The sequence below is a fragment of the Lynx canadensis genome, chromosome C1 (genome assembly GCF_007474595.2).
Source record: "Lynx canadensis isolate LIC74 chromosome C1, mLynCan4.pri.v2, whole genome shotgun sequence".
Taxonomy (NCBI): domain Eukaryota; kingdom Metazoa; phylum Chordata; class Mammalia; order Carnivora; family Felidae; genus Lynx; species Lynx canadensis.
In genome coordinates, this window is record NC_044310.1 from 957,050 (window position 1) to 977,313 (window position 20,264).

At 55.3% G+C, this 20,264-nt stretch overlaps 1 protein-coding gene across 2 annotated transcripts in view; it reads left to right on the forward strand.

Annotated features, from left to right (window-relative positions):
* Window positions 1–20,264, forward strand: part of PRKCZ (protein kinase C zeta) — a 101,932-nt gene that overhangs the window by 56,036 nt on the left and 25,632 nt on the right. For both annotated transcript variants that reach the window (XM_030325274.1, XM_030325275.2), the window contains 3 exons: window positions 13,290–13,375; window positions 17,868–17,999; window positions 18,974–19,052. In XM_030325274.1, the coding sequence (XP_030181134.1) occupies window positions 13,290–13,375; window positions 17,868–17,999; window positions 18,974–19,052 (297 nt within the window). The remainder of the gene's footprint in view (window positions 1–13,289; window positions 13,376–17,867; window positions 18,000–18,973; window positions 19,053–20,264) is intronic.

Consider the following 20,264-nt stretch of genomic DNA (forward strand, 5'->3'; position numbering starts at 1 on the left):
TGTCTGTGCTCATGGCAGTGCCATCGATGCGCTGTGGTGAGCGAAGCCGCGTCTGGAACAAGAGAGACGCCCCCTTCGTTGCACTAAAAGAACACAGTAGACGTGAGCTCTTTCAGAGGTGCTTTTATGAGACTTACAAGGGTACTTACAAGGGTGACCAAATAACAGGTTGCGTTTTGAGTGTGGGCCCCAGAAGGTTCATCTTAGAGAGAGGTGGGGGGGAAAGGCCAAAGACAAGGTTAAGAACGCAGTACGGGAGTCCCCTCTTGGGCCTGTTGGGAGTTTTAATTTTCTCCGTGGAAGAAAATGACCTGGTGCCTCCATTCTCCATTTTGTTTCTGCTTTTTTACCAAAATAAAGCATTCCGGAAACTGTAAAGTCTGGAGTGTTCAACGGAATGAGTTTTTACAAGGTCCCTGTCAGCTTCCAGTGGAATAGGTGATACCCCCCACCCAGGCGCCTCCCCCCACCCCCACCGCCCCCCCACCCCCATCCCCGGCAGATAGTTTTGCTTGTTTTCGAACTTTTCGTTGTGGAATCCTACAGGATCTCAGTCAGCATCCTGTCAGTGTGACTTCCCCAGAGTGTCACATGTGGTTCTGGCTCATCATTCCCTTTGCCCTGTCGGGCACTGCGTGAATTCACTGCGACTTTACCCGCTGCGCTCGCGAAGGTTCCAGTTTTTAGCTGCTGCACACGTCCGTGTAGGTGGATGTGCGCGGAGCCTCGGGGCCTGGGCCCGGCCAGCCGTGTTTCACCTGCCATCTTTCCTGAAGCGGCTGCACCAGTTTACGCCCCGCCCTGTTTCCGGACATCACTCGTGTGGATTTTTTCCAGACCAGCAACCGGTCGTGACACCAGTCGAGTGTCGTACGATTGAACTGCGTTCTGACACCGTCTGTCGGGGTTAGCGCAGGCCCCACAGGTTGCTTCCACAAGAAAGACTGCCCCGATTTCAGACACCTGTCAGGGTCCCACGATACTCCCAACCAAGCCACTATCAGCCAGGTGTCCCCAAGACCCCCTCGCAGGTTCAGGAATGTGCCAGAATGGCTCACAGAACTCAGGAGGACACCTCAGTTTGCTGGTGTATCGTAAAGGGTACAACTCGGGACCAGCCTGAGGGGGGAGCTGCAGAGGGTGAGGTGCGGGCCTTGGCTTGTGGACGCCCATGACCTCCCCGGGCGCACCAGCCTGCAGGCCCTTCAGACCTCGTCGGCTGGGGACGTTGCCTGACAGAGCTGTGATGATGAAATCCTCGGCCATTGGTGATTAACTCAGCCTGCAGCCCCTCTCCCCTCCCCAGAGGCTGGGTGTGGGGTCCCAGCCCTCCAGTCACGCCTCACTCTCTCTGAAGCTACGCGAGTCCTCTCCTTAGTGTGCAAAAGACCCTCCCTGTGTTACTCTGGAGACTGCAGGGGTTTAGGACGTGTGCACCAGCCCACCCCTGTGATGAGTGTGAATTCATCGCACCCCTTCAGGCTTTGGGGGGGGTGTCCAGCACGTGGGGGTGTCACCAAGCTCTTCAGGTGTGCCAACGGAGCCGATGTAAAACGAAATGAAATTCTGGTCTCGATTTGCATTCCTCATCGCCTCTTCCCACGTACTTCTGGACTTTCCTCAGGACCCGCTTTTGTGACGTGCCTGCCCACGTCTTCTGCGTACTTTCAAAATTGGGGTGTTTAAAAACAACCCAGTTGGGGTGTGCGTCCTTTTTATTGATCTGTAGAGTCACTGCATGTATTCTGGTTGTGAGGTCTTTGACCACCACAGATTTGCTCCGACGCCCAGCGGTTTGCGTCTTCATTCTTTTGATGAACAGAAAATGGACCCTTATGTCACAATTAGTGCTTTTGGTAGTGTGTTGAAGAAATGCCTCTTTGCCCCAAGGACCTGAACATGCTCTCTCATGCCGCGATTGCAAGCTTTCGTGACTCCTGTGACTCCTGTGAGTGAGCTTGGTGTGTGTAGTGTGAGGTAGGGGTCGGGGTCGTTTGCATCCTTGCTGGTAACCAGTTGAACCAGGGCCATTTCTTGAGAAGCCCGTCTGTCTCCACCACATTTCAGTGTCATAAATCAGGTGACTGTGTGTGGGGACCTGTTTCTGGCCTTCTGTCCCGTTGATCTCTTATACCAACATCACACTGGTTTAATTCAGCTTGATGATAACCATTCATATCGTGCGTTGTAAGTCCTCTGATTTTGTTTTCCTTCAAGATTTTCCTGGTTCCTCTTTGCCTTCTCGATTTCAATACAGATTTTACAATTGGCTTATAAATTCCCAAAACCCAGTGAGGCTGTTTGTTTGTTTGTTTGGTTGGTTGGTTGGTTGGTTGGTTTCAGTTTGGATTGCATTTGAATTTATAGATCAACACGGGAGAACTGTCGTCTTGACAATATTGAGGCTTCCAACCCCTGAGCATATGCTTGTGCGGTCTTCACGTTCTCTCGGTAACGTTTTATAGCCTCTTGTACAGCAGCCCTGCACGTTGTTTGTAGAGCACTTCACTGATATTTAACTTCATGTTAAGTGACATTACTTTTGTAGTTCTCCATAAAACTTATTTGTTGATAGAAATGTATTGAGAAATGCAGTTAGTTGCTTCACGTTGACTTGTTGTCCAGCGACCTTGTGAATATGTTAAATTCACACATTAATGCTGCCACATCTTCTGCAGACACCTTTCGATTTCCTAGACAATCATTCAGTCAGTGAATAACTTTTATTTCCATCTCCCAACCCTGCACCTGTTGCCTTCTGGCACTGGCCGTGTTTACCTTCCCAAATGATGTGGAACAGAAGTGGTGACAGCCGGCAGCCTCTTGCTCCTGATCTGGGGAAAGCTTGCAAAATTTCACCATTAAAGATGTTTGTGAAGGGATTTTTTCCCTTCTGAAAATCCCCACCATCAAATTAAAGCAGTTCTATCTTATTCCTAGTCGAGTTTTTGTCCCGAATTGTGTTGGATTTTATCAAATGCTTCCTTTGTCTCTTGACATACTTTTCTCTTTTTTTCTATTACTAAGGCAAATTAACTGATTGACTTGAACGTCACCCACCCCTGCACTCCCTTTATGCGATCCGTTTGATTGTGATGCTTACCTTTTCTATAGTTTGCTGGATTCACTTTGCTAACATTTTGTTTGGTGTTTTTGCAACCTTATTTGTGACAGAGACTGGCCTATTAGTCTCCTTTTTTGTAACGTTATTGTCAGAATTTAACACCGAGGTAGTTTGGCCTTACAAAATTAAATGGTTTTTTTTTTTTTAATTGTTACGCACATTTTACGTAAAATGATGTTAGTCCTAACTTAATTATTTGGAAGGATTCACCAGGAAAGCTCTATGAACCTGGAGTCTTCTTTGTGGGAAAGTCTTAAAAGCTGTTTAATTTTTAAAATAGAAATCAAGTATTGAAATTTTGTGTTTCTTCTCTCGTCATCTTTAGTCATGTTTTGAAGGACTTAGAAATGTCTAAAGATTTATTGAAAGTTCGTAGCTTTATTGTGTTTTAAAATATCTTTAATATCTGTAGATATTATTGGGTTTGTCTTTCTCTTTTTAATTTTGTGAGTTTTTCATCATGTGTTTTGTGTCATATTGGGTGCATACAAATTTAGGATCATGATATCTGCTTTTCGGATTGATACTTTTACCATCTTTAAATTTTTAAGATGAAAGATACCGTTAGCCTGCGAGTTTCCTTTGTCCAGCATCAACATAACTATACTAGCACCTGTATATGCCAAGGGGGAGGAGAACATAGTGTTTACATGGTGTCCTTTTACTTTCAACTCTCCTGTTTCATATTTTGAAAACAGGTTGTACTAGCAGAAGTTGCTTTTAGTGTAGGCTGACAGTCCGTGTCTTTTAATTGAAGCATTTAGTCCAATTACATTTAATGTGATACTGAAATGTTACAGTTTAAATCTGCCACCTTACTATTCATTTTACAACCTACCCATCTGTTTCTTTTTCACCTTCCTTTCTCGCCTGCCCTAGGTTCAGTCAAGTGTTAGTATTCCGAACTCTCCCCCCTTTATTAGCTTTGTTTAGAAATACTTCAAAAAATACATTTTTAAAATATTCTGGCTGCCTTAGAAATTACAAAACATGTTCTTGGAATGTACCTTAAATTAAATACTTGTACTATTTCCCAGGTAAGGCAAGAACCTTGGAACACTTCAGTTATATTTAACCCCTATCAATTTCTATGCTATTGTTGTCATGCATGTGGATATCACATATATTTTAAACCCCAGAAATCATCATTAATAATTGTTTTAAATTTTTTTTAACATTTATTCATTTTTGAGAGAGAGAGAGAGAGAGAGAGAGAGAGAGCAAGTGGGGGAGGGGCAGAGAGAGAGGGAGACACAGAATCCGAAGCAGGCTCCAGTCTCTGAGCTGTCAGCACAGGGCCCGACGCAGGGCTCGAACTCACAAACCGTGAGATCATGACCTGAGCCGAAGTTGGACGCTTCACCGACTGAGCCACCCAGGCGCCCCATTAATAATTGTTTTAAATGGTGCTCATTCAGATTTACCTGTTTCTATAACCTTCTGATGTGCTTGATTTCTTCCTGCCTGATCATGTTTATGTCTGAGACCATTTTTCTTCTGTTTGAAATATCCCCTTTAGCGTTTCTGTTAGCACCGATTTGCTGATAATTAGTTGGTTTTGTTTGTGCGAAAATGTGTTTTGCGTTCATTTTGGAGGGCTATTTCCCGCTGGGTGCACGAGTGTCGGCAGTCAGGGTTCTCCCAGCACTTTGAGTACGTTGTTTCTTTCGGGAAGTCACCTGTCAGTCTTGTTCCCTTGAAGGTGATGCTTCTCTCTCTCTCTCTCTCTCTCTTTTTCTTCCTGGCTGCTTTTAAAGTGGTCTTTGTTCTTCTATTTCAGCAGCCCTGTGAACGAGAGGGAAGTATTGAATTTATCCCAACTGAGGTTATAGAGCTTTTTGGATCTAGGGTATAATGTCTTTTGTCTTTTTGGAAAATGTCAGCCAGTATCTTTTCAACTGCTGCCCCATTCACTCCGCCTTCTTCCCTCAGGACTGCATACCCACATTTTTTCACTATATCCCATTTGTCTCTTATGCTCTTTTCTGTATTTTTTTTTTTCCATCCTGGTTTTCTTTACCTTCTGTGCTTCAATCTGGATATTCTCTACTGATGTGTCTTATTTGGTATAATCTGCTTTTAAATCTTTCTCCTGAATTATTAACATCAATTACTCTTTTTTGCTTTTAAATTTCTGAAATCCTAGGATTTTTTAGGGCTTCTTTTTCTCTGGGTCTCATTTGATGGTGAAATTCTCTCACCTAATCTTTTTAAATACATTTGAATGTCTGAATCACCTGAGTCTATTTCTGTAGACTATTCAGTATGCTTCTATTTCTTGGCCTGCCTGGTAATTTCTGGTTGAATATCAGATATTGTGTTTGAAAAACTAGGTAGGCACTCTGAATGATGTTATTTTCCTCATGAGATAATGTAATTTTATTTTGGCCGACGGAGTTTGGGCAAATCACCTTGATTCAGCTCAGGCTGGCCCATTGCCCCTTTTCCACATATGTCTCTCAGTAATGTCAACCCAGAAGGTCCGGGGGTTAGCAGAACCCCAGTCTCCAGCTCTTGTCTCCCCAGTACCAAGAGCCGGCCAAAATGTCTACCTGGGCTGTCTTTTGGGTTTTGTTTTTTTCTTTTAGCAGCTGCTCTTTGCTTCACCTCTTGGCCTCTGGCCTTGAACTTGTGCAGCTCGGGAACCACTGGATGTCCCGAAGGTTGGCTGCAGGCTGGTTGCAGGCTCCCTTCTTTGCAGGGTCTCGAGGGAGCCTCGCAGGGCTGAGCCACGATGCCGCCCCGGTGGGCCTGAGGGCAAAGCGTCGGCCCAGAAGGGCTTGTTCTCCAGCCTTAAGATCTAATGGGACTTGCCTTGCTAAGTTGTGGGCACGCTCGGGCCCCAGCACCTTTTCCTTCCTTCCTGTCTCTCCCTTTTGGAGCGGGAACGGCCATCCCAGGCCCGTCCCCACATTGTATTTTGGAAGCACACGTCTTGTTTTGGAGTCACAGGTCCCCAGCTGGATGGGAGTCTTGTCTCTGGGTGAATCGTACCTAGAGTCTCACCTGTGCCTCATGGAGACGAGACCGTGGACGGCAAGAAGTGATGCTGGGATGAGTTGAGGCCTGAGGTCGGTGGGGTGGCACGAGTGTACTTTGCATGTGAGAAGAACACAGACTTGGGGGGACTGGGGCAGAATGTCAGGGACCGAATGTGTCCCCGCAAACTATACGGAGACCCTAACCCCTAATGCGATGGTGTTTGGAAATGAGGTCTCGGGGAGGTGATAGTTGAGGTCACAGGGCGGGGCGCTCATGATGGGATCATTGCCCTTCTGAGAGCCCAACAGCTGTCTCTGCTGTGAACACACAGCGAGAACGTCCTCGGGCCAGGAGGAGGCCTCTCGGGGACCGCCGCACCTGCGCCTTGATCCTGCTCAGACCTCCACCCTCCAGACCGAGAGTCACTGTTGGCTGCTCCCCACCCCCTCGTCTCTGGTGTTGTGTCACCAGGGGCGCTGGCTGCGCCCCTTCCTTAGGCTTGGGTTTTCCTGGGCGTGCTGAGCCCCGGCTTCTGTCTCCTGATGGCTGCCCAGGAGCTGCAGGCCTTTCTGTTTGGCCTCCAAGGACTCACCAAGCAGCCCGACGGGGCGCCTGGGGGGCTCAGTCGGTTAAGCGTCTGACTGACTCTGGATTTCAGCTCAGGTCAGGATCTTACGGTTCGTGAGTTAGAGCTCCCCGCCCTCCCCTCTGCCCCTCCACCCCCGTACTCTCTCTCAAAATAAATAAATAAACACTAGAAAAAAAAAACCTGAGGACACAAGGTGGCCCTGGTGACACAGCGCTCCTCCTGGCATCGTCTCATCTGCTCATGTGTCTGACTGTGAGGCCCTGGCACTTTCCACGGTGGTTTTCCTGCTGTCGTGGTTTGCTCTTGGAGGCAGGATTGGACGCGGGTGCCCGTCCGCGGTGCCCGTTCCCCTGGCTGGAGCTGCCACTTCCCTGGTGAGCCTGGCTCTGGCTCCCGTGTCGTGGGAGGTGTCGTGGGAGGGGCGGCTGGTCCTGCTGCAGCCATGGGGGCGCCGGGCAGCTGTGAGCAGCTTGTAAAAGTGAATCCACAGAGGAAAACCCCCACGCAGGGAAGAGTTGCATTCCGCATGAGTGTATTTGCAGTAGGTTACTTGCAAGTTGGTATACGTCTTTCCATAGACTCTTTCAGAAATTTCGCTCAGCCATTTCTTTTTTTTTTTTTTTTAATGTTTATTTATTTTTGAGAGAGAGAGAGAGAGAGAGCACGAGCAGGGGCGGGGCAGAGAGAGGGGGAGACACAGAATCTGAAGCAGCAGGCTCCGGGCTCTGAGCTGTCAGCGCAGAGCCCGACGCGGGGCTCGAACTCAACGGACTATGAGATCATGACCTGAGCCGAAGTCGGACGCTTAACTGAATGAACCACCCAGGGACCCCTCGGTCAGCTGTTTCATTAAACGCTGATTTGTACCACCAAACATTAAGATATTTGTGATAAAATTATTCGAAAGTTGAACTGTTACAACTCCTCTCGCTCAAAACACCTCTTAGGATTGGTCTTCTTCACGGACGTGGATGGTGTTCGGTGAGGAAGGGTGGCTGTGAGGACCCCTCGGTGGCCCACAACCCTGTCCTCCCAGTGGTAAAGGGGTTGCGCCCCCATGGGTGCTCCATCACCGTGGTTGACGCGTGCACCTCTCTGGGTCCTTAGAGCCAATCAGAGATCGGTTCTGAAGCGGGCGTCCTGCGTGTCCCCGTCGCTTGCGTCTGTCCGCGGCGCCTTTCCCTCTGGAGGAGGAGCGCTTTGCGTCCCCTGCCCCGGCCACTGACACGGCAGCGCCTCCCCGTCCCCTCCTCGGTGACCCGGCTTTCTCTGCCCTGCTGTCCTGGCCGTGGGGGGAGGGGGCTGGCTGGGATGTCATGCTGGCAGGTGCTGGCGGCCCAGCCCGAGTGCGTCCCCACTCCCCCTGCTGGAGAGGCTCTGCTGTGCGGCCCTCACGCAATTTAAGCTTTAAAACCAGGGTCTGCCCGCGGGTGTGGCCACGGGTTAGCCTAGAACGGGGGGGGGGGGGGGGGGGGGCAAACGTCATTTGCCGTCAGCTCCAGGACGGTCTTCTGTCCGCTTTGTGTGTGTCCCTAGTGCCCCCCGAGGGTGCTGACTGCTTGCAGGGATGAGGAGATGCGGGCAGCAGCTTCACTCCCGTGCGGGCCAGTCAAGCACCTGTGTTTTCCGTGTACTTACCAAGACCTTTCGTGGTGTTGTTGTCACAAGGCCGTGTCCTGTGCTGTGTCCTTGTGGGGAGGAGGTGGCCCCTGCCGTGCAGGTAGAAGCCAGGCAGGTGCGACACTTCCCGCGGGGACAAGGACTGTGGCTCACGTGACCTGAGAAGGCCACCCACCTCCCTCATCACGTGGTTCCCGGCTGTGTGGTCCCAAGACCTTTCCCGTGGCCACCTGTGTCCCTGTGGTTCCTCGCCCACCTTCCACAGCTCAGCACCCTCTGACCCACACCTCCAGCTGGAAGGAGATGCTGAGAGGCAGCCTTGTGATCGGGGACACCCCTCAGGTGCACCAGGTCTGTGTCCTGTGCCTGTCCCACCCCGCGGCCCCAGCCCCTGGCACGGTGACCGTGTGTTCGTCCCTCAGAACCTGCCAGACTGTGCAGCGGCCCCACAGTTTCCCCACGGCCGGGCTGACATCCCACCCGAACCCCCAAGCTGCTCTTTGCACAAGGTCACGTGAAGGACGCAGTAGGAGCCTTTCAGTGGGATGTGACCTGGGGGGAGTGTCCTGTGAGCCCAGATGCCGGCGGGGCGATGTGGCGCAGAGAACGGCCCGGCAGGGCCACCGGCCCCCCGCCTCTGTCCCCTCACACCAGCTCTGCACACAGTCCTGGATGACCGAGTGACCAGGGCATCTCAGACGTCTTAACCCAAAACATGCTCTTTGTCATTGCTGTCCTGTGTCACAGACCAAGCCCGGCAGTCCCCGCCCTCGGGGGCACAGAGCCGGGGCGCGGGGGAGGTCGCTCTCCCTGACAGAGCAGCGCCCCTTCTGCCCCGAGACCCCGGTGTCGACCTCACGCCACCTCCCACCCCACGGCCCGAAGCCACCTCGGCCTCGCTTGGGGCCTCGTCACCCACGTGGGACCCCCTCCCCGGGGGCATCCGGCCATCCAGTCACTGTGCCCTGACATGTGCCACGTGGTGCGGCCACTCGCACCCGGTTCCGAGGCGCCGCGCGGGGCCGCGGTCCGCTGCCCGGGGACGAGCGGGGCCGGGACACTCGGCACGCCCCACGCCATGCCCTGGGTCTGCAGGCGCAGGGCGTATCTCACGGCTCCTCGGCCGTTCTCGTCGGCGCCCTCCAGACGCTCGATTGCCATAGAAACCGAGCTCGTTAAAATTCCCCACAGCCTCCTAATTATAGAATTTCAAAGGCGAGCAGCCCTTCCTCCGAGGGCGGTGGGGGGTGGGGGCAGCCCACGCGGGCCCAGCGCCGCCCGGAGCTGGCCCAGCTTTGCCGCGATGCCACGTCTGCGGCGCCCAGGACGGGCCCCGGAGGGCACACCCCGAGCCCGGAGCTCGGCCCTGACCGCACAGCCGAGGCGGGACCCTGGGAGCCACCAGGACTGTGGGCGAGCTCCACGTGCCTCACACGGGCCCCCCGCGCGTCTGTGGGCGGGCTCCGCGGGCACTGGGATCAGGGGGACGAGGTGGTCGAGCAGTGGGGGCGCGGGGCCCGTGTTCTCCCCAGAGCAGCCGCGTCTCTGCACGCACGTGCTCTCCGAGGACACGTGCTCTTTTCTTCCTTTGTGAACCGTGCCTGTCACTTTGGATCGGGAATAAGGGCCGTGACTTTCCGGGCAGGAACCCAGGATCTGCGAACGCGACCGTTGCCTGAGCCGGTGGCCCGTGAGGTCGGTGGCCGTGGCCTACGAGGGGAGGGGACCGTTGGGCCCCCACAGCCTCCATCATCACCTCTGAGATCAGGGGCTCAGGAGGGCAGAGTGGGTTCCATCCAGCGGCGTCCGGCCCTGCACTTGGGGAACATTCCAGTAAAGACTCAGCTTCGAAAGCGTTGGGCGTTTTGGTGTTTGCCACTGAGGGAATTTGGGTTTTTCAGGAAAGGCTCTCAGTTTGGTTCAGAAGTTAAGGAAGTGCTGATCCCAGTCCAGTCGTGGGAGAAGCCCCAGGCTAAACCCCCAGGCGGGCACCCGAGTCTGACCGTGCTCCTCGAGGCCAGCAAGGTCGTGAAAACCGGGGCCGGCTGAGAAACCGCCACCACCAGCGGGTCCGCGGAAGGACAACATGCCGTGTGGGATTGAGGGTGTTGTCTGGGCCAGAACCAGCACGTCAGGGAAAAGTTAGTGGGGCAGAGCGTGTGTCTTAGTTGACACGTCAGCTCGTTGGCGGTAACGAAGGCTCCACACACTCGTCCGACGTCAACCAGAGGGGCACCGGGCCTGCCTGCGGTCTGCACCGTTCCTCCCAAGTCTGAAATTGTAAATTGCTGTGCCCATAGCCTCCAGCCAGGATAGAGCTTAACCCGTACCCACCCCCATGACCTGTCTCCCGGAGACCACACTGTCCTGAACTTGGCATTGGTCTTTCACTTACTAGAACAATTTCGTCTCGTGATTATGGATCCTAAAACAATTTGTTGTTGATTTTGTCTATTTTGTAGTTGTGTAAGAGTGGCACCGTTTCCTAAAGCCCATTTTATATGTATCAATATATCATTTTCTATTGACTTTTTAGGTAGTTTGATTTTCGAAGATGTATCTGTCATGCTGCGGGTGGCTCAAGTCAGGTGTTACCGCCGGTCGGGTCTCTGTGGTGCAGCCGCACGCTCACCGCGTCCATTTACCATCCTCTTGTCTGTGACCCTGGGCATCTTCAGACGTGCTTGAATGTCCCCCAGCTCGTGTGCGACAGTTTCTCTTGGGCTTTGATCAAGGGGTAATGCAATCGCTAGGTCATGGAGGAAGCAAATGTTCCTCCCCACAAATATCGGTGCTATGTTAGCCCCCCCTCTCGGAGAATAAGCAGCTTCCAGGTTGCTGTACGTCGGGGTTGTGGGAGATTAACCTGGGCCCACCGCTCAGGCATCAAGGATACCGAGGTGCCTTTGGGTTTCCCTGATTACTCACGAGGTGGGGCTTCTGGTCATTTTCATTCACTGTCTTCTGTGGAATGCCTGTTCTTGTCTTTTGTTCACCTTTTTCCTTTGTTAACTTATGGAACTTGTGTGTGCATCCTGAGTCACGAAGCCTCACCACGTGTGTGTGCCGATACTGTAGGCCGATTCTCTTTGGCTTCCCTGGTGGCCTCTGGAAGAACATGCGTGCTTGTTTTGATGCACTCAGGCGCACTCGCTCCTTATTCTACTGCCTTTTGTGTTTTCAGAGTTTTTCTCGCCTTCATATTAGTAAGATCTTCTCCTACGTTTCCTTATAGAATTTGTTGTCGTTTTGCTCCTCATGTGTAAGTTCTAGTCTTTTGAGGGGACAGAGCTGTGTGTGGAGTGAGGCCTATGCGGGCCACGTGCAGCCCTTGGTCTTGTCCCCTCGGTGAGTGTGCCTGCCTGCTGTGCATTCCCTAATGCCCCTTGGCCTCTGCTAGGACATCTTTGTGTGTCTTGTTTTGGCCGACTTTAACCAAATTTGAAGGATATCCGGTTGGGCATATTTTTAGACATATTTTAGGGCATATTTTCCGTGTGGAAGTCGGCCGGAATCAGGAAAGCCAGAGTGTTGGTGCTGGTGTGTCCCCATCAGGCCGGCTCAGTTTCCTCTGTATCTCTGTGTCCCCTGGTCTGTGTCTGTCACTCAGTGCCTTCTCTCTTCAGGACACCTGGGGGTTGTGAATGCCACATCCAGGGAGGGGCAGCGGATGTGATCACCATGCATGGGGACAGCCAGTCCTGTGGACGTCAGCACAGACCCACCGCCAGCCAGGCATCCCTCAAACCGAGCCAGGTGGCCTGGAAGGCCTGGGTGTGGCTGGACACACCTTGTCAGCTGGGCAAAGGCCCTGGAGGTCACGGGGACTCCTTAGGGGCAAGGGACACATAGACTGAGGGTGGTACTGCCTCCTGTGGACTCCAGGCCTGAAGCCCAGGTGTGAACTCGCAGGGGGAGAGCAGGAAGGTGGAGGCTGGTGCCACCTCCCTCCAGGCCCTGCTCTTGTCCGGGAATTGCTGAGAGCCTGTGGCGGGAAACCTTTGAGGGGTCCTTGGGCAGCGCGTGGGCCTCTGCCAAAGCCCCAGCTGCCCGCCGGCTGTGGGGCTCCTGCCGCAGAGGAATCCGACTTCTTGTTTCTTGGTCTCCCGCTTAAAGGGAGGGAAGCAGGCTCCGAGTGGCCGTCCAGCCAGAGCTGCTAATTTGCTTGTTTTAAAAACATTCCGTTACAGTTTCCACATTGGTGTATATTCGTGGCACTTCCACGGCTCATGAAAGTGGCTTTCACTGCGGAACTTTATAAAAGCACAAAGCTTCCCGTTGTATCCTGAGTGTTTTGTTTGTCAGCGTTTGCCTCAGAGTGTTTGGAAGGAGCGAGTTATGAGCATTTTTAGGGAAGAATCAAGCCAGCGGCTCTAGTTCCCCAACTGGCTCTGGCATTTTTGATTAGCAGTGTCCTTCTGACAAGTTGAGATGGGTGAACGTGTGTTTTGAAAGCGACGTGTTGGGTAACGCTCGACTCAGCACGAGTGCCCGGCCTGTCTGCCCCACCTCTGCCCCGAGATGTGTCAGGCCGGTGACACCGGGAGGGGGTCTTGTGTGTCCGGGCGGGCAGGTCGCCCGGCCGAATGCTGTGTTTCTGGCTGACCGTGGACTCCACGTGGCAGCCGCAGCCCCTCTGTGGATGGTGAGACGTGAGCTCATGGCCCCTCTGAACCACATCCCAGTGTGGAACAGGGGGGCCTGGTTTCCGCGCCCGGAGGAAGGAGGGTGGAAAGGAAAACAAGGAGGAGGGATTGGAAGTGGGCTGGCCTCCAGTGACGTTCTGGCCGGACCCTCTCGGGGGCCACCCAGCTGCTGTCCTCCCTGCCGGGGTGGCCGCCGGGCACACCGTCGCGCCAGCCCCTGGACGGAGCGGCCGTCACCGCGGGCTGACGGCCACCGGGCTCCTGTCCTCGTGTGGGGGGGCGCTGGTGGCCGCGGGGCTGTCCTTTACCCGTCTTCTATCCTCCCTAGAGTCCGTCTACCGCCGCGGAGCCAGAAGATGGAGAAAGCTGCACCGCGCCAACGGCCACCTCTTCCAGGCCAAGCGCTTTAACAGGGTGAGTGCCGCCGACGCGGGGCCCGGCCTGAGCAGGACCCTTCCGCGGAGAGTGGGCGGGGCCGCGGAGGCCGTGCCAGCGGGTTCCAGAAATGAGCCGCGGTGAGGCTCTGGTCAGGCCTTTCCCGCACGTGGTGGCTGTTTGACTTATGCAGTCCGTGCATCTCGGCGTTGCTCTGCCGGGATGACACCAGCCGCAGCGTGTGCTCTTGGCCGCGAGGACCTCCTGTGTGCCCCGGGGCCCCCTCACCGCCCGCGTCTGCCACCCAGGTGGGCCCGCTGCCCAGCCCTTCGTTTCCGTCGTTCCTCTTCAGGACGCTGTCGCATTCTCCAGGAATGATGTGGTTTGTGTGGCTTTGTGGTTGGTCCGCTTCACAGCGGGGGAGGGGGGAGGGGGTGCCTGCAGGTGCCTCACTGGCCAAGGCCCCTCCCGTCCCGGGGCCGCCGCATCCACGCGCCACAGACGGGGCTTAAAGCCGCAAGTCCTTCTGTCCCAGTTGCGGGGCCACAGGCCCCAAGCCGAGGCGTGGGCAGGGCTCTGCTCCCTCTGATGGCTCTAGGAGAGCATCCTTCCAGCCTTTTCCAGCTCCCCGGGGGCTGTGGCGGTCCTGGGTTTGTGGCTGCTGCAGGCCGATGTCTGCTCTGTCCTCACATGGCCTCTCTTCTCTCGTAAGGACGTCCGTCGGGATTAGCCCCCACCTGATCAACCAACTATGACTTCATTTTAACTAAGTACCTCTACAGAAATTCTTTTTCAAAATGGGGCCTCATTTGGAGGTTCCAAGGGGACGTGAATTCGGGGACACCCTTCAACCCGCTCCAGCAGCCACACGCGTGCTCACCTGAGGGCCTTTGCACGTGCTGAGTGCCGTGCCTGGTGTGCCCGTCCCCATGCTCTCGGAGCACATGCTCTGTCTTACTTTCTGTCTCTTGGCTTGGACGACTATCCAGCCCCCCGTCTGTGCCCCCGTCACATATGCACCTGCTGCCCCCCACTGGGTGCGGTGCTCTGGTCACTGGGACCCTGAACGTGGGTTCCTCGATGATTGGAGCCAGGGGAGACCCAGGGCACTGTGTAGGGACCAAGAAGAATGGGGCACGTCTGTGAGGAATGAGAAAGACCCCGGGAACCGAGGTGGGTGGCGGGAGAGCACGGGCTCCAAGGAATGTCGGGTGTCTTGGGGGAGGTTAGGCATCACCAGCAAGCCAGTGCCTGAGGACAGACTGACTGGGTGTGGACGGGAACTTTTGTGATGAAAGGAGGCTGCCCACAACGTGAAGAAATGGAAACATCCCAACTCCCAGGATGCGAAGCATCTGCCGCCCCCTCCCCGTGTTTACCAGCCAGCTTTGCGGCCAGGAGGCTTCTCTTTCTGCACATCTGGGCACCAGCTTGGTTCTGGACAGAGAGGGGTCTCGGCCAGATGGGACCAGCCAGCTTTCGGGATATCACAGAAGGTTCTAGGCGTCCTGCTCCCCCGTGTTGACTGCTGGTGAAACACCGTTTCTTCGTCACAGCTGACTCGCTGGTCCGAGACGAAGCCCACCCGCCCAGCAAGACAGACCGGGGCCCGGCTTGTCCCCCCCCTGCAGATTGTAGGAGAAAACCCCATTTCTCTGATTACAGGGTGCAGACCCTGACTCTGCTTTCCCCTGCCTGCCCCTCCTGCCCCTCCCCGTTCCCACCCTGTTATACATGTTCAGCTGTCCCCAGAGCCCCAGAGTGGGTTTTCCCACACACGGGGAGGGAGAAGGGATCCTGTCCAAAGACCCTCGACTCAGATCGTTTGGTCGTTCACAGATGAGCAGGCAGATGTGTGCGCAATTTGTTGCCAGTTTTGGTTTCCCGCCTGACTGTCCTTGGCTCGACGTCCCGTGGCCCGAGCCCTGGAGGCTGGCTCCGTGCCGTTCGCTGTGTTAATCACAGGGCTGTGCACTTCAACTCCACCTGTCACTTGAAAGGATGTTTGCAGAGCCCCGCGCTTTGTTCTACAGGAATCGGCAAGACCTACAGGCGAAAAGCCCACAAGAGGTCATTTCTTCCGTCCTCCTCGGCAACTCAAGGGCGGAAAGTGAGTGAACTCAGTCACCCCGCCGGCCATCTTCCCGAGGCACCTGCCTGGATCGTTATTTGCCGTCAACGTGACGTTTCTTCTAGAACAATGAGAAAAGGTTCCATCGGTGAATCAAAGGGAGAGGTCCAGCGAGTTTCTGGAGAAGAAATGAAAACCTCCGTCCCGGAGCAGGAGACACGGGCGGCATGGATGGGGGGCACGAGGGCGAGGCCCCCTCTGCAGGATGCGGCTGATGGTCAGAGTCCCGCCCTGGGAAGCCCCGGGGCGTGAGCATCTCTGGCAAATGCCCGTCGAGGATTTCTCCTGAGCTTCTTGGTCCCAGCGACTAGAACAGGGGCTAGCAAGCAATTCCTGTTAAATCCATGTTAAGGGCGGAGAGTAGATACCTCAGACTTGCTGGGCCACAAGGCCTCTGTTGCAGCCACCGCCCCGTCATAGTGTACACAGGCAGTGGGTCGACAAACGAGTGAGGGCCTGTTCCGGTAAAACTTTATTTGGAAAACACAGGTGGTGGTCCTCATTGGCCTGCCCCTGGACCAGGGATTGGAGTTACCACTGGCTGAACCATCAGGCCGCGAGAGGAGCAGGTCTGGGGCCTGGCGGGAGCCGCCTTTCCCACCCCCCCAAGAAGCAGCAGAAACCCAGACCAAAGGCTCCGACCTCAGATGAGAGCTCAATATGGCCAAAAACTAGAACGGATGATGCGAAATCCGAGCAAGGGACAGATTCAGTGGTGTGTAAGGAGACTTAAAATGTTTTTACCCCATTAACTTATTAATTCATGTGAATTTCAGAGAATCGTGGCTCGGGGGTTAGGTTTTGTTTCATTTCTTCGTGATGTCTCCTGAAGTGTTAACAAGTCAAACACAGGTCTGAGATCGAGAGCCCTTGCCAACGTGTGATAGCCTCTCCGGACAAGCGAGGGCACGCTGCTGCTGGTCAGCGGCTGGCCCGGCCCGGCCCCTGCTCATCTCTGGGAAGGAATGTGTTACCTCGCAAAGGCACCGATCGGCTGTGAGTTTGCCCCTATCCGCGAGCCAAGCGTTGCAGATTAGGTTGTTCAGGGGTGACGATGGGAAGGCTGCGCGTGTTGGTGGGTTACGTAAGAAGGTGCTTTTGTTTCACGGCTTCATAAACGGTGTTTGACAGACACACACGCAGAAGAGAGTGAAACCCGTCTTCATACCTGAAGCTCCTCCTTTGAATGCGAAGCTGGGCATTTACCCGGCATGAGACCGTGGCCCCCGCGGCCGTCCACTGCGCCCCGTCCAGGCCATTCCCCGCCGGGCCCACCCTCTGTGCCTGCCAGCTCGTGGGACAGACGCTTTAGGCAACAGGGAGGACTCGGAATAAATTCTTCTCTTTCCTGTTTCCGGAGTTAAAAGTGACGTGGGGTGTGTGAGTGTGTGTTTGCTTAACCTTAGCAAACGTGGTTGGGGCACCTGTGTGCCAGGACCAGCCCCCTCAGGCCCTGGTTTCCGAGCTCGGTGCTTCGCTGGCGAGGAGTCGGCTTCTTGGTGCCCGTGGCCCGGAGCACAGGCCCACGGCCTGTCCGTGTCACCCCGATCCGCCCCCCCCCCCGCCCCCGGCCCCCGCCCGAGTCCACCCACCAGAGGATTCCATCAGCCATCGTGAATGAACTACAGTGCAGGGTGGTCCTTCACGGTTGTCTCCAGGAGCAGAGACTCTCTCAAAAGAAGGGAGTTTGTTAAAAACGGCAAAAGAGGCTAAAGCCTGCCAGGGAGTTCAAGCCAGGAAAGATGGTCGCGGAAACCCGGCAGACGTGCGGCCACGCGTGTGACCGGCTTTCTGAACACAGTCATCTTCGTGCCCTTTCAACAGCCCAACGTGAGGAAAACATCACCAAACCGGCTGACGATTGCCATTAATTTCAGCTACTTAGAGCTTGAAGAACGAAGATTGACCGCGGAAAAATCTTTACAACTCCCAAAAACCCAAGCAATCGCAGGCTGCCCCTAGCGGCCAACACGCGACACGTAATGCCAGGCAGAGTTAGTCTCTCTGTGGCCGTCCGGGGGAGGTGTGTGGATGCCCCCCGCGCCCCCCTCGGCCTGGGTCACCGCACCAGACGGGGCGCCACCCTGTTCGGCACACGACCCGGCAAGGGCTGGAATCCCCTCCGGTCCCTGCAAGCAAGGGGGGGGGGGGGGGGGGGCCTTGTCACCCCTGCCAGAGCGGGACCCCATGGTTCCCCCAGCCTGGGAACGGACCCAAGCAGGGGGCCCGGAGCTTGGGCAGAGCCTGGTGCCCGACGTGACCCACTGGTTGGGCCACCTCCTGTCTAGCGCCCCATCGTCTTTCGGGGCATCAGGGAAGGTGCAACGTGGGGTCCCCTGCAGTGAGGCGCGGGCTCCAGGGGCGCCCAGGCCCTCGGCGTGACGGCCGCTGTCCTTGCAGAGAGCGTACTGTGGCCGGTGCAGCGAGAGGATATGGGGCCTCGCGGGGCAGGGCTACAGATGCATCAACTGCAAGCTGCTGGTCCATAAACGCTGCCACGTGCTCGTCCCGCTGACCTGCAAAAGGCATATGGTGAGTGTGGGCCAGATTGGGCCCCGGGGGCCCGCGGGTGGGGGCAGCCTCGAGCCCACTGCCCACGCTGACCCAGGCGGCCCTCAGTCCCCCTCTGTCCAAACAGGGTCCTGCCGCCAGCGAGGCAAGAGGAGGGGCTGGGACGGGGCCCCTCTTCCGAGCCCTGTGAGCCCCTAGCACTCGTGGGGGGGGGGGGGGGGCCTCAGGTGCCCGCTGCCACTCTGGCACGAAGGTGCGGGGCCAGGGAAGGCTTGTGTGGACCCCAGGCACGAAGCAGCTCTCGAGCAGAGCAGAGGGGAAAGCGCCATGACGGTCCGCACGCCAGGACCTGCTCCGTGTGACCCTCACCACCCGCCCGCGATCCTCGAGTCGGAGCTCCCAGCCCTTTGAGATGCTGTTCGTTTCCTTACTGAGCGTCCAGGCTCGCTTGTGCTCCCGGGCCTCTGGCCGTCACCCCTGATGGGACTAGAACAGAGTCCAGACCTTGTCGCACCCCGATGTTGCTGAGCCCTGGGATGTGGGGTCCCGTAGGTCCGCGTCGGCCTAAGAAACGAGGCCAGCCCCACAGATGTAGTCAGTCGGGGGCCGAACGATGCCAATGCCTGGAGCCTGGTGTCCGCCAGTAGGGGGCTGTGGCAGGGGTGACCTCAGCCTCCTGGGACTCTGATGCAGCCGTGGGGGCAGGGGGGACTACCAAGCATTATGAACAGATGCCCTGCTTTTTAAAGCACCTGCTGGAAAGGTCACAGTGTGAGGTGCCGAGTGATCACCCTGCCTGTGGACTCAGGAAATTTCTATGTGGGTCTTTCCACCTCCAGGGCAACAATGTTACCAGGTGCACTTGTGTAACATGTATTGTCACACACGCTACAATGTGTATACCAGAAGAGGTGATTCTAGAAAGTCACAGGGTATCTCCAGAAGCTACACTGTGACACCTGACTGGTCACTTTGTAATGCTCATGTCTTCGCAGGATTCTGTCATGCCTTCCCAAGAACCTGCAGTAGACGACAAGGACAACGTGGACCTTCCTTCTGAGAACACCGATGGAAGTAGGGGCTTTCTTCCCGCTCGTGGAGCCCGGGCTCTCCGCCCCGGAATCCCTGCTTGCCCGCCATTCTGACCACACCTCACTGCGGGGCTGGGGATGTCCCCAGGGCCTTCCCTCATCCTGGGCAGAGATGGCAGGGTGGGGTGGCCTTCTGTGGGCACGCACATCTCTGTGAGTGGCTGTCATAGGAGTCGGGGTGGGCGTTTTCCCTCGGCACCGACCGTGGGAGTTCTAGAAGTTGTTGACGGTGGCACCCACCCTGGGCAGGCTGCTGCGTCGAGCTGGTCTCCATCCGTGGAGAGGCCTGCTGTCAAGGTGGTTCTTGAGTTTCTGTGGGATTTCGTGGGGGTTTGGGTGGGGGAGAGACTTTTGTTTAATGGTATGAAGCATTCGGAGAATGATTTTGAATACTAGTTGGACTGATAGCTTAGCTCTGAGCTCCCAAAGTCTGTGGAGTATTATGAGAGCTTGGAAGAGTCCCTGCCCTCGAGTGGTGAATGTGAGCTCTGCACCCTGAGAGTCCTTGAAGGATGAAATGAGACCACAGAAGATAAAGCATTTAGCACAACAGCTCACACAAAGCAGACAACAACCCACACACTCACCCACCCACCCACCTACCCATCCAACCATCCATCCACTTATCTGCCCATCTACCCATCCACCCACCTATTCATCTGTCTACTTGTCCACTCATCTATCCACTCACCATCCATCCATCCAACCCCCCACCTATCCATCCACTTATCCATCCGTCCATCCATCCTTCCGTCCATCCATCCATCCATCCATCCACCCCCCTACCCATCCATCCCCTTATACATCCATCCACCCATCCATCTACTCATCTGTCCACCCACCCACCCATCCTTCCATCCATCCAACTATGCATCAGTCCATCAGTCCACCCACCTATCTATCCTTCCTTCCTTCCTTCCTTCCTTCCTTCCTTCCTTCCTTCCTTCCTTCTTTCCTTCCTTCCGTCCGTCCATCCATCCATCCATCCATCCATCCATCCATCCATCTATCCCTCCACCATCCATCCACCCACCATCCCCTCTTCTGGCCGCCTGCCCTCCTATCCATCTGCACACTCTAAGAACAGTGTCTGGAAAGCTAAATACCACAGTCTTCTTGAAGTTACTTCCACATGAATCGCTGAGAACATGCGTCACAAATGCAGGTTCCCAGGCTCCACCCACAGAGGTGTAGA